This window comes from Anarhichas minor, unplaced genomic scaffold (genome assembly GCF_050575085.1).
Source record: "Anarhichas minor isolate MPS153535 unplaced genomic scaffold, ASM5057508v1 ptg000026l, whole genome shotgun sequence".
Lineage (NCBI taxonomy): Eukaryota > Metazoa > Chordata > Actinopteri > Perciformes > Anarhichadidae > Anarhichas > Anarhichas minor.
This window is the reverse complement of record NW_027466472.1, coordinates 14,602,595-14,615,090: the sequence shown is the minus strand read 5'-3', so window position 1 is coordinate 14,615,090 and position 12,496 is coordinate 14,602,595. Positions and strand designations below refer to the sequence as shown.

The 12,496-nt window shown below is 42.4% G+C and overlaps 1 protein-coding gene across 1 annotated transcript in view; it reads left to right on the top strand.

Annotated features, from left to right (window-relative positions):
- The window catches only part of traf4a (tnf receptor-associated factor 4a), a 34,729-nt gene that overhangs the window by 18,807 nt on the left and 3,426 nt on the right, over positions 1 to 12,496 (top strand). The window contains exons 2-6 of the mRNA XM_076100092.1: positions 6,011 to 6,062; positions 9,086 to 9,190; positions 9,346 to 9,507; positions 10,533 to 10,694; positions 11,990 to 12,145. Coding sequence (XP_075956207.1) covers positions 6,011 to 6,062; positions 9,086 to 9,190; positions 9,346 to 9,507; positions 10,533 to 10,694; positions 11,990 to 12,145 — 637 coding nt within the window. The remainder of the gene's footprint in view (positions 1 to 6,010; positions 6,063 to 9,085; positions 9,191 to 9,345; positions 9,508 to 10,532; positions 10,695 to 11,989; positions 12,146 to 12,496) is intronic.

The window sequence follows — 12,496 nt, the reverse complement described above, 5'->3', positions numbered from 1 at the left end:
AGACGCAGCTTTAATTATGTATCTTTCTAATGATTATTTTCATTAACGATTAATCTGCTGATTGGCTTCAACATCAATTGATTAATCGTAAGGCCGATGTAACATCAGAAAACTGTTGTGAAAAATGCTTTTCCTAGAGACAAAATTACATCATCAGTTGTCTTGTGTGGTCAAACCAAGAGTCCAACCACCCAAAAAAAACAATGACTGACTTAAAACCGCAATATTTAACATTTAACATTTAAGGAGCTTAAGCAAGAGAATGTTAGGATTTTTTTTACTTCTTAAATGATTAATCGATAATCAACATAGTTTGCCTAATTGACGTCATTTCAGCTCCTCTCCAAAAATGTGTTAATAATAGTTGTTTTTCTGCAGCATAAGCATGAATTAGTTACCCACAGTTATCAAACATTTTGATGATTTTAACATTTGATATTTGGACGAGATGTCTGAGCTTTGTGTCATGCAGCGCTGCCTTCCTATTAGACGTGGCGGAGGAGAACGTCTCCACAAACTTCGGAGGGTTTATACACAATATAATCTCTAGCAAACCACAGGTATGGACAGCTTATCCTGTGGGTATTAAAGCCCACACAAGAAGCTGTCACAGCACCACTGTCTGTGGATGTCCCACACAGAAAGCCTGAGAAGGAGCAGTCGATCCACCTGTGGGCGGGTGTGTCATCACACTCTGTGAAAGTAGGCGCTTCTCCTCCCATTTCAGACAAACAAGAGCCAAATCAAGCGTGGGCGAAGGGAGCTCTGCGCTCGCATTGTGTCAGGTTCCACCAGTGGAAACGCCACCCGGCCTCAGCCCCCGTCACTCGACCTCGTTTCGGGGCCACTTTAGTCAGCACAGACTGCTCAAGTTAATCCAGCAAGAGGATGAGAGGAAGAGCTTCTGCAGGCCGAACAACGTCTGCAGCTTTAAAGTCCAGGTAGTGAGATCAAGATGTTCCAAGGATGGATTGTCAGTCGGCCCACACATACTGTGCGACTGACAAAATGTCCTTCACTAAATATTCACTATTGTTCCAAATTGCCTGAGCAACAGAAACTCACAGACAGATCCCCAATTTTCATTTGGAAGAAATTACAACAAATTGTGGGTTGTGGTGAGACAGCTCCAGAGACAGCTGGGAAAACATCAAAATAATCTATTAAATCTGTGGAAAAACATTTTGCTTTCCCTTCGTGAAGTTTCCGTACTTAAAGTAGCAGTAGCTGTCCAAAGTCACACATCATACATCATTTTACGTCAGTAATATATAATATATATCAATATGCCAGTTGAATTAGTCTACTTTCAGTATACTATGAGTATTAGGGCAGAGGATAGTATAGTGTGGAATTGGTGTACAGTAAATATGAAGCTGCAGCCAGCCGGGGCTTAGCTTAGCTTACCATAAAGGCTGGAAACGGAGGGAAACAGCTAGCCTGGCTCCGTCCAAAGGAAACTTGATCAGCCGAGCAGCACCTCTAAACCTCACTAATCTTGCAGTTGTTGATGAATTTGTTTGTCAGGTAGAGTCAACCATTGGGCTGCAACTAATGATTGAGAAAGAAATCCCGGGATTGCTAATAGATTTGCAAATATTTTTTTCCAAATTTTCCAGGCAACAGTCCAAAACCCATAAATATTACATTTACTATAATGTCAGCCAATGGAAAGCATTTAAGAAGCTGGAAGCAACCATTTTTTTGATACATTTCACTTTGAAACATTCTCAGAAAAAGAAATCCGCTTTCCAAAACTCCAAGATGATACATGGCAGAATATCAGTCACTCTGTAATGTCTCTATATCATCGAAACTCATTATTGTTCAAATTCAGAGGCTCAGAAGAAAGAAGTCATGACTGTACACAGTCTTAAACACACAAACTGAAAACCAGATGGATTTAGGGGGATTATAGGAACTGTATCTGAGATAAAACTAGATTCCTCTTTTCTCTTTAACTTCCTGAGAGGAGAATCGGGGAGTCTAGTTTCCGCTGTGAGATCGAGAACCCAAACGGAGGGCTCTGGTGGAATTTAAGGTTTTGTTTGTCTATATTAATGTTAATCCATGGTGTAACTTGAAAAGACAAAAAGGGTTTAGCACGGGGGATGAACATAAAAGCTGGTGGTGAGCTCCAGCAGGAGATAAGCGGCAGTTCAGTCGAGGGTCCTCGATGCTATCTGAGAAAATACCTCATGTGACAGAGGTCTGTTTAGAGTGTTAATGTGCCACAGACTCGTCCCCTCCAAAGGCCTCATGCTTTTGATTTAGTTTGTTTAGCGTGTCTCGACAGCCCTGCCCTCTACAATGGCAAACAGAGCAAGGTTTGATTAGGAGTCTCTCTGTTAGTTAATATCGAACAGTTTTCAAGGTTACTGTCACCAACGATGCTCTCTCTGTGTGTGGCCTGCAGACTGGTCGCTGTCGCTTGAAAAATAAACCCTCCGCTCTGCACCGGTGAGATTAAACCTGAGGGATTTGTACTTCTCACCGTCTGCCTGTCAGGAGCCGTGCGCAGAGTGACGAAGCATGTTGTGACGGCTGTCCTCGTGGTATCGCCTGGATGAATGGATGGCTGTTTAATCTGCGCCTGAAAAGAAGATTTCAGCGGGGGCAAGAAAGAGGGGAGAAGGATTTAGGGTCCAAGGCATTGATGGGTTTGACTAGTGGGTGCATTTCACCTGCAGAGGGGGTGAACGCTAACACAAAGTGATAATGCGTGTGCCATTGTCTGACGGTGAATTTGAGGTGATTTAAACACGGTCGTCTCCGCAGCAGAGCAGCTGTAGAGCCTCTGCTGCTCTCGCAGACAGAGGGAGGCGATGAAATTTTAATGAGGTGATTGTATTATACTGTCTGCTGTCCGGTCTTAAGCTGCTCCCCTGTGACATCCCAACATGACGCTGAAACACTTGTTTATCGGCCTCTCACCCTGGATTTTCACGGGCGAGGGTGTGAACTGTGGTCAGAGACAAACACTTGTGGGAGACTTGATTTAAAAGAGGCTGGCTGTTTGTGAGGTGCAAGTTCCCACTTGCAAGGATGTACACAGAGGAGTTTCCCCTCTGGGCTTTGTGTGACAGTTATATTCATCCTTTAATGACTGCATTAGGGCTGCAAACGATTATGCCTACCGATAAAGCTCTCTGCTATTCATACGAATAATCTAGGGCGTAGTGACATCTTCAGATTTCTTGTGTTCTCTGACCAACGGCCCAAAACCCCAAAATATTTGAACCACATAAAAGAGCAAATTGTCACATTTGAGAAGCTGGGATCATCATTTTTGGCATTGTTTACCTAATGAATAACCTATCGAGTGAATTCATTACCAACATTGTTTTCCGTTGTTCAGCTAATGTTTTAATCAACTAATTGTTTCTCGAACGATTCAATCGAAGTTGGCTCTGCGTCACATTTGTGATTAGAGTAGAAAAAAGATGAGTCAGTCAATCTATTGGCTGATCTACAGCGAAACAAATTGTAAACAATTCTGATAAGCTACACAACGTTTCATCAAGCAACTGACGAGCGAAAGACTAAGTGTCTACAGCACGCTAACAGCCCTGTGATGGTGTACTATATGCTAAATGCTAACATGCTGATGTTAAGCTTCTGTTTACCATGTTCACCATCATGGGTAAGGCAAACATTGGCTGATATAAAGCCACTGGTATGGCTAAGCAGTCATTGGACTCATGCAGCTTTTTTGAGTATTTATTTTAATCATTGTGAAGCCCTATTTGTGATATTCAGTTTTTTGGTCATGCTGCTTTCCAGTCTCTTCTACAAAGCCCTCAGTAGTCAGAGAAGACGGATGTAATGGAACTAGAGCTGCGTTACACATCGGCCCAACCTTTCACTGCTAATGTGCTGTCACAAAGCGACAGAGAGTTCGACTCACGAGCGGCCAAGAGAGTCGAGCGGCATTATCAGCAGTGGGGCCCGAACACATGAATGTGTGGCTGCGGGAGCTTCTCTGCGACCATGGGAGGAATTATCCTGACAGTCTGTGACTTGGCTCTTTTCGCCTGTCTGCCTCTCTGTGTGTCAGATACGGGGCCCGGGCTGGACGGGGCCTCTGGCTGTCCCCTGTCCGGAGCTGAGAGCCTGTCGCTTCCCATCTCCTTTTCGCTGTGTGATTGTGGTGCTCTCTAAACTCCACAGTTGCGGATGATTCCGCGGTGATGGCGAAGAGTACTGTAAATGATTTCACACTGCACGTGAGATGCTGACTGGGCTCTCCTAGCCTCTAATCGATTGACCCTCTTTTACAGTCCTCTGTGGCTTGTTAATTGGACTCCGGCTCTCATGCTAACACAGTGACCCTAATGGAGGAGAATTACTGCAGTCTCGTCATGCATTAACCTCCTTCCTCCACCCCCCACCCCCCCCCGTCAGCACGCTCCCTCGTTTCATAGCAGCTGGGTAGACGGGACGAAGTGCACTCCCGTCCTGTCGCATGTCGCTGTGCCTCTGGGAGCCGCGGTCAGGTGACACTGCAGCCAACCATATTAAAGCAAAAGCACCAAGAGACAAACACTGACTGTTTGCACGCTGTTGTCCCTTAATTAGTTTGAACATAATTTAGGCATGGCCAGGGTTACAAGAGGCCTCTTTGCACAGGAGGTCAGATCCTGTGCAAGCTTCAGGGCTAGTGACTTTTGAACAAAAGCACATTTTTGTGCATTTCTGTTGTCTGCAGCCTCGGTAGATTTAATGTGGAAAAACAAAACAAACATTTAACAGGTTTGGGCTGCAGATAAAGATTTTTTTCCGTATCAACCGATTTAAGCAATGAATCGTTTGGTCGATAAAGTGTCAAAATGCCTTTTACAGGTTCCCACAATCGCAAAGTGGCAACTTTAAATGTCTAAAACCCAAAGGTGTTTAGTTTACTATCACGTAACACATAAAAAGAGCAGCAAATCAGAAAAGCTGGAACTAATGAATACTGAAATGAATTAACAGTTTATCAAAATAGTAGACTTAGAAATGAAGACTGTGAGAGCACTTCTGCTCCAGAAACAGCAGGAGCGCTCGAGACAGTCGCGACCCAGCTGACATCTCAAGAGATCCGCCACCAATTGCCTTTTCTGTGTTTCTTTAAGTAACCTTTATGTGTCTGGGTGGTTGCAAGCTTAGATTCTGCGTAGCAGCTCCCCCCTAGTGGCTGCTGCCTCCATTATTTACAAGTGTGAATATTTCATGATGACATCAGGGTAGGGATGTCCTAATGAGCCGTGGCACTCGTTCATCTGGCCCTAAAACAGGCCGGTGAGGGCTCCGCTGTGGCGCCGCAAAAACCGAGTGGGGGCCTGAAATAAAGTCTTCCTTTGAGGTAAACTGCTGGAGGACAAAAATTTGGAAAAGAACAAAAAAAACTCACACAAGCAAATCAGCAAATCATCTGTTTTTCCTGAGGAAAAGCCTTGGGCATGAAGGCGAGGCTTACACTGCTTTATTCTCAGGAAAACAGAAGCCTGTTGAAACTAACTCGTTATTGTCTAGACTGTGTAGCAAGGTCAAAAATTAAACACTCACTCAAAGCTGTGAGATAACCTATAAAAGTAGCTGGGAAGTCATCATTTCTATATGTATTATAAATAAAGCGAACAGGCTCCAAATTGAAGTTTTGTCCTCTGCTGTAATAAAAATCTTTCGGCCGTTTCCTCTGAGGGGGAGCGGATGAAAGAGTCAATGTTATTGAAGCCAGAAGCTCAAAGATCTGACTTTATTGTGCCGTGTGTGGATGAGAGTGTGTCTTCTTACGTCATACAGGGTGATGAGTCAGAGAGCTTCTCATATTAAGAGTGTATGAAGAGACAGAATCCAACAAAAGGCAATGCTGCGCTGCTCTTACAGACTGTCAAAGAAGTTGCTTTTACGCTGAAAGTGATTTTAAAAATCGTCCTTGTTGAGATGCTTGCAAACAGTTTTGTCTGCAGTCATCTTTTATTTTGAGTGATTCCAATAATAACAAAGCTCTTCTGTTGTTTTGTTGCAGTGAGGGTGTCTTCAAGTGTCCAGAGGACCAGCTACCGTTGGACTATGCCAAGGTATGATTCTCACTCTCACAACATACTTTTTTTCTTCTCAAATATGATAATAATAACACTATTAACTATTAAGACTAAAATGAGTCTACACGCATCTTGTGACACAGTGATGCTTTGAGCTGTGTGACAATGCTAATAGGCTGATGTTAAGCAGGTACAATGTTTACCATGATCACCCATTTAGATTAGTATTTTAGCATGCTAACATTTAGCCAGTTAGCACGAAACACAAAGTATAGCTGAGGCTGGTAGGAATGATATTACAGTCCCAGCTATTTGGTCATGAATAAAAGTATTGGGCGAATTGAAATGTTGACCCAGTGACATGAACATTTGCACCAAATTGAATGGGAATCCATCCAGTCAAAACCACAGAACACACAGCCTCATGGTGGCAATGTAGGAAAGGTCAGTGGATTACCAGAGTCATTAGGATTAACCCTCTGAGGATCATGAATATCTGTAGAAAATGTTGTAATAATCCATCCAGTAGTTGTAGAGATATGTCAGTCCACACCAAAAAAGTGGACTGACTGACAGACCGACCTTTCCATCCCTGTCGCCATTTTATTTATGTATTCATTTATTTGACCGGGACAATACATGTTGGCATTGTTACATTTAAGTAAAGTGCAACAGATGCAATGTATGTAGAACTTTAAGCCCTAGCTAATTTGCGGACCTTGTCCCTCGTTAAGGCTTTTAAGAAATAAAAACACATAATACAACATCATACATTCCAACCATATTATGCATATGTACATGTGTGCATGTAGGTATTTCCCTAATTCATGACAGTATATTTGTATAATTGCATTATTTGCATAATTCTATCTGTGTGTGTGTGTGTGTGTGTGTGTGCATGCAGTCAGCATGGCTAAAAAAAAAAAGAGTCAGATTACAGTGGGAAAGAAGTACGTTCACTTGATCCAACCTTTAAGTTTTTCCCCTAAAATAAATCTCTCCCAGAAGAAAAGAAAAGTGTAACTAAATTTCAACTGAACTCTTTGTTTTTTTTAAAGGCGTTAATCAAACTGTGCCAGAGGGGGAACACAGATAGTGAATAACTGTATTCAGAGTCAGAGGGTGGCTCCCTCACAAGTGATATCCCCGTTGTAAAGTGAGAGAGTGAAACAAAAGGACAAGAGCTTAATTCTGAACTACGCATGAGAGACTTAAAACCCAACGAACAGTTTATGATCATCCCTGTGTCTGAGCAGCTTTTGGCATCGATTGAAAGGAGTCCTCTGTAATTCTCCCATGCAGTTAGTTAGCATTAGCCTGAATTAGCCGTCGAGCCATTAACCCGGAGCTGCAGCAGTGCAGGTCTGCATGCTGTGCTGAGAGCGATGAAGGCGCCTGTAAAAGCAGGGACTCCCCACGGGGAAGGATGTGCTCATGGCGCACCTGTCAGACATTGTTATTTACCAAGGCTCCCAGTCGCCTGCAAAGTACCCCGTCTTGGTGGTCTACTGTCAGGGTAGCGCTCACTGCAAACTGTCCTTTGAAAAAACATGCACAAACACAACCTCGCTCCAACAGAACAAGAGCGTTGCAGTCATTAAAGGATTGTGCTGCAGCTGCTGTAGTGGTAGTAGTAATAATAGTTGTAGTATGTGACTAACAATTGCTAAACCAGACAGAATAAACCCCCTAGTTGGAGCTCCAAAGAGCTTAACCCCCCCCCCCCCCCCCCCACTGATCTGCCTGGGACTAAGTTATTAAAAGGTCATTATTGCCGTCTCCCTGCAGATTCTAAGACTGGGACAATGAGAGAGTCTCAGTTTGCTTTAGAGGATTTTTTTTGCCTCTGCTGAAAGAATGTGATTATGGCAGCAAAAACGTCTGCCTCTACTGTAAAAGCGCCGCTAGTCAAGCATCTGTTTTAATGTTAGATATATCTATGTCTGTAGATCATATTTAACAGTTTTAAATGATTATTTTGTTTGGCAGAGGCATATATCCCCCAACATAGCAGCTAAACAATGAGTGAGTTAAGTGTTTTATTGTACATTATTTTCCAAATTTAAATTTAAATTTCAAGGCGATGGCTGCCAGGTTTCGTGCAGAGGCACGTGAGCGCAGTCGGGCTGTTACTGAGCTGTTGTTTGTTTCGAGGGCTGTTGTGGCATTTTGAGGAAGTGGCTTGTCTTGTTTGACCAGTCATCTGCTCGTGTGACAGCATGGCGGGGGATGGAGATGCAGAGCAGAGCTGTAAATCCCCAGGACAGCGTACTGTAGGGGAGGATTTGGGGTGTTTGGGCTGAAAACTGACTCATCCTCATCGCTCAGTGACTGTGGAAAATAAATCTTTTCCTATGCTCCCTGTCTCTCTCAAAGGTCCCATAAACCCATAAACTAACTCATTATCACTGCAGCGGCCGGGTCGACTCACTGCTGCAGTTTGCTAACTCAATCTCAACAGTTTAACTTTCCAATGTGTGTGTCTGTAGCTCAACATTCAGTCTCGTATGATATAGTGTAGAAACCAACATGCTGTTAATATAGTTGGCATTGAGTATGTTATGAATTTGCACCTCATTGATATTTTCTATTTGCACAACTTTGTACTGTAACTGCCGCACAATGATTTCCCTCGAGATAAATAAAGTTCAGTCTTATCTGTCTTTCTGAGAGACACCAGTCAATACCAATCTCAACTGTGTACATTAACCTGGAGTGTTGGAGGATTTGTTTAGCCTAGCTTAGCATAAAGACTTGAAACAGGGTTAGGGTGACGTACTTGCACAATTTATCTTATTTGTTTAAAAGTGCAAGATACATATTATATATTTTGATTGCCTCTCAACGTGGCAAAATATCAGCTTATCATCCATTAAAAGCCCTGTTTTCAGCTTCATAAATTTGCATTTTTTTGCTAGTTCGGTTGGTTTTACATGCGTTATTGGATAAATGCAGATTCACCCCATGGTATACCCTTTATGAAAGTGGTATATTACAGTCTTCCAACATGACCTGGTCAGCCACTGCTACACTGACCTCGTCTTGCTCATCTTCTCCAGATCTACCCGGACCCAGAGCTGGAGCAACAGATCCTGGCATTGCCCATCCGCTGCATCCACAGTGAGGAGGGCTGCCGCTGGACCGGCCAGATGAAGCAGCTGCAGGTGAGAAGCTTTGACAACCTCTCATCTGCCTCTCCTCCATCTTCCGTTTTTTTTTTTTTTTTTTTTTTCTTTTTTTAATCTGCTGCCTTATCAAACACTGTGACTTGTGTATTTCCTAACATGCGTGTGTTTGTGTGTGTGTGTGTCTCCCTCAGGGCCACTTCACCACCTGCGCCTTCAATGTGATACCCTGCCCCAACCGCTGCTCCGTCAAGCTGACGCGCCGCGACTTGCCCGACCACCTGCAGCACGACTGCCCCAAGCGCAAGGTCAAGTGCGAGTTTTGTGGCAGCGAGTTTACCGGTGAAGCTTACGAGGTAAACACCGACACCAAACCTGTTTTTATTATATTTCTTTCCTGTTACAACTCAGCGGGAGCTTGATGTAAACAACCCAGAGTGACGCCACGTAATTTCCATGCCTACAGTATATGAAAGACGTCTTTGTGAAAAGCAGCAGGAGAGACTAATGCACGTGTATTAGTCTCTGTTGAAATAACACGTGCGTTGGCAAAAGGAAAGAACCTTTTGAGTGGGTCTCTCATGCTGAATGTGTTTTCCCCGGCTGAAGTGCCTCAGAGTCTCCTCACTAACACCTCTGTCATTTCCACCGCCCCTCCTCCGTTTACTCCGGCCCACATGGTCGCCCCTCTGCACACAGTTGCAGTGGCATTCATCCACCTTTTGGCTCTCACATTGGAATTACTCACTCATGTTTACAACTGTGTGTTATTCAAAACCTTTCATTGATCATTCATCCGCGGATTATTTTTCAATTGATAGATGGTTTGTTTAGTCTATGAGATGACAAAAATAGTGAGATTCATTCATATTTCCCAGGGTCCGAGATGACCCAAAGATATTCAATTCAGTGATATAAAACAAGAGAAAAGCATACTAGACACTACAACCGCAGAATGGTTGATAGTTAGGCAAGAAAAAAATACTTATATGATTCATCTATAATCAAAATAGTGTCTGATTATAGTATTTTGAAAATACTTGTACATGACATTTCCTTGACTTACTTGTTATTTTTGTCTGGATCGATCAATACATTTAATCAGAATCAATCAGAGACATCAGAGTAAATTTGATTTTGTAAAAGTTTCAAAATGTTGTAAATTTGATACATTTAGGTTATTGCATAATGCATAATAGCCTCAATGCTTTCAGAGGAATTATATATATTTTATTCATTAAAACGCAGTTTTGAGCTATAATAACTGCAGTATATAAACAGCATTTGATAAACAGTAACACCTACTTTATCTACAGCATTACATGTGTTGACTTTATAACCCTGCTTTAAATTGTAATCACGTGTGTCCTCTCAATCCCAGAACCACCAGGGTGTGTGTCCTCAGGAGAGTGTTTACTGTGAGAACAAGTGTGGAGCGAGGATGATGCGTCGTCTGCTGTCCCAACACGGCTTGGCCGAGTGTCCCAAACGCACACAGCCCTGCAAGTACTGCGGCAAGGAGTTCGTCTTCGACACAATCCAGGTCAGGTTCACACAAAGTTTACCACCTGTATCTTTTTTTTTTTAGTGAAATAACTTTGTTATATTGGACATGACTGAGTCAGTCTTTCTCAAAATGGGACTGTTGTCAGTATCGTCGTACCTGTCATCCGTACTGCATGTGGCTCTTGGAGGGTTTCCAGCCTCAGGATGGCCCAGAGAAGGCTCTCTGTGGTTCATGGTGTCTCTGCCCTGTGGCAGCTGGATGTTAGTGTGAGCTGCTGTTTTGAAGCGCCTGCCTCTGTGCACATCTAGCCAGAAGCTGAGCAGCCAGTGTCACTCTCCCCTCCCCCACCTTTGGGGCCAAGATGTAATAAGCCGATCTTAGACAAAGTGTTTTACAATTCGTTTACGATGTTTATTTTTATATTTTTTTCATTTAATTTCAACGTAATTTGAGTCTGAGGGCCTTTTCCCTCCTGATGTATTTTTGATTTTATAGAGGTATGATATACTAATGTTACCTTGCAGGATGGAAAATAAACAATCATGTTCCATTTAGTTAGTCTGTAGGCAGCAACTCGTGATTATTTGTATCTAGAGCTGCACCAATTAGTCGATTGTCTACGACTGAATAAACGTTTAAGCAATTTTTCAAAAAAATATAATAGTAATTATAAGATATTCAGCTTTTCTCTGTGTTATATAATTGTAAATTGAATACCTTTGGGTTATGGACTGTTGGACGTACAAAACAAGTTGCACATTTTTTACTTTTTTTCTGACTCTTTATCGTTTATATGAATATTTAATTAATCAAGAAAAGGATAAAAGATAATGAAATTAAAACTAATTAGTTAAACTAATGTGATTTCATTACTGATCAATCTGCGGATTATTTTTATTATTAATATTTTTTTCTGTAAAACATCAGAAGAAAGAGAAAATGTCCTTGACAACAGGGTGACCAAATTACCTCTTTTGTCCGGCCAAAAATCTATAAACACAAATATATTCAGTTTACTGTAAGTTAAGAAAAGGAAAAGCAACAACCAATAGACAATTAATTGTCAAATTACCAGTTGCCAGATTTGTACGCGTTATTGACAGAATGGTCCCAATCGTTTATGCGGCTTCAGAAAACAACTGTTTTCTTTCTTGTCTGGTCTATTTTTGCAGCCTCATTTTTAATACCACATGTATTTTTTGTTTTACTTTTAAGGACATTTTCGCTTGTGCAACCATTAACCTGCAACCCCACCGTGCAGCATGTGTTCTTATCACTCATGCTGTAGGTCAGCAGTGCACCCATTAACACTATCATTGACTCCTCTGCAGAACCACCAGTACCACTGCCCTCGGTTTCCTGTCCAGTGCCCAAACCAGTGCGGCACACCCAACATCGCCCGAGAGGATCTGGCTAACCATGTGAAGGACAACTGCGGCAGCGCGCTCGTTCTCTGCCCCTTCAAAGACGCCGGCTGCAAGCACAGGGTAAGACTGACCTGCATCATTTAACCTTAAAAGATCATTCCCTCTCTCTGTTAACACTATTACTGTTAATCAACTCCCAAGCTTGTTTGTCTTTGTTGTTTATATGCGTTTTTTCCCATTATATTTCCTTCAAATCGTTGCTCAGTGTTTCCAAAGTAATGCTTTTTCTCTTTTCGAACATACAGCACTGTGCCTGTAGGCTCTCTTTTAATGAGAGCAACACTATATTCTGACAGTGCATTTCCGTCTATTTTTGAAACTGACATCAATTTGAGAAAATGTGGAAATGCTCGAGGAAGAGCTGTAGATGAGCGTCATACTCGCTCCGCACACTCTGTGGAAAACGTGATG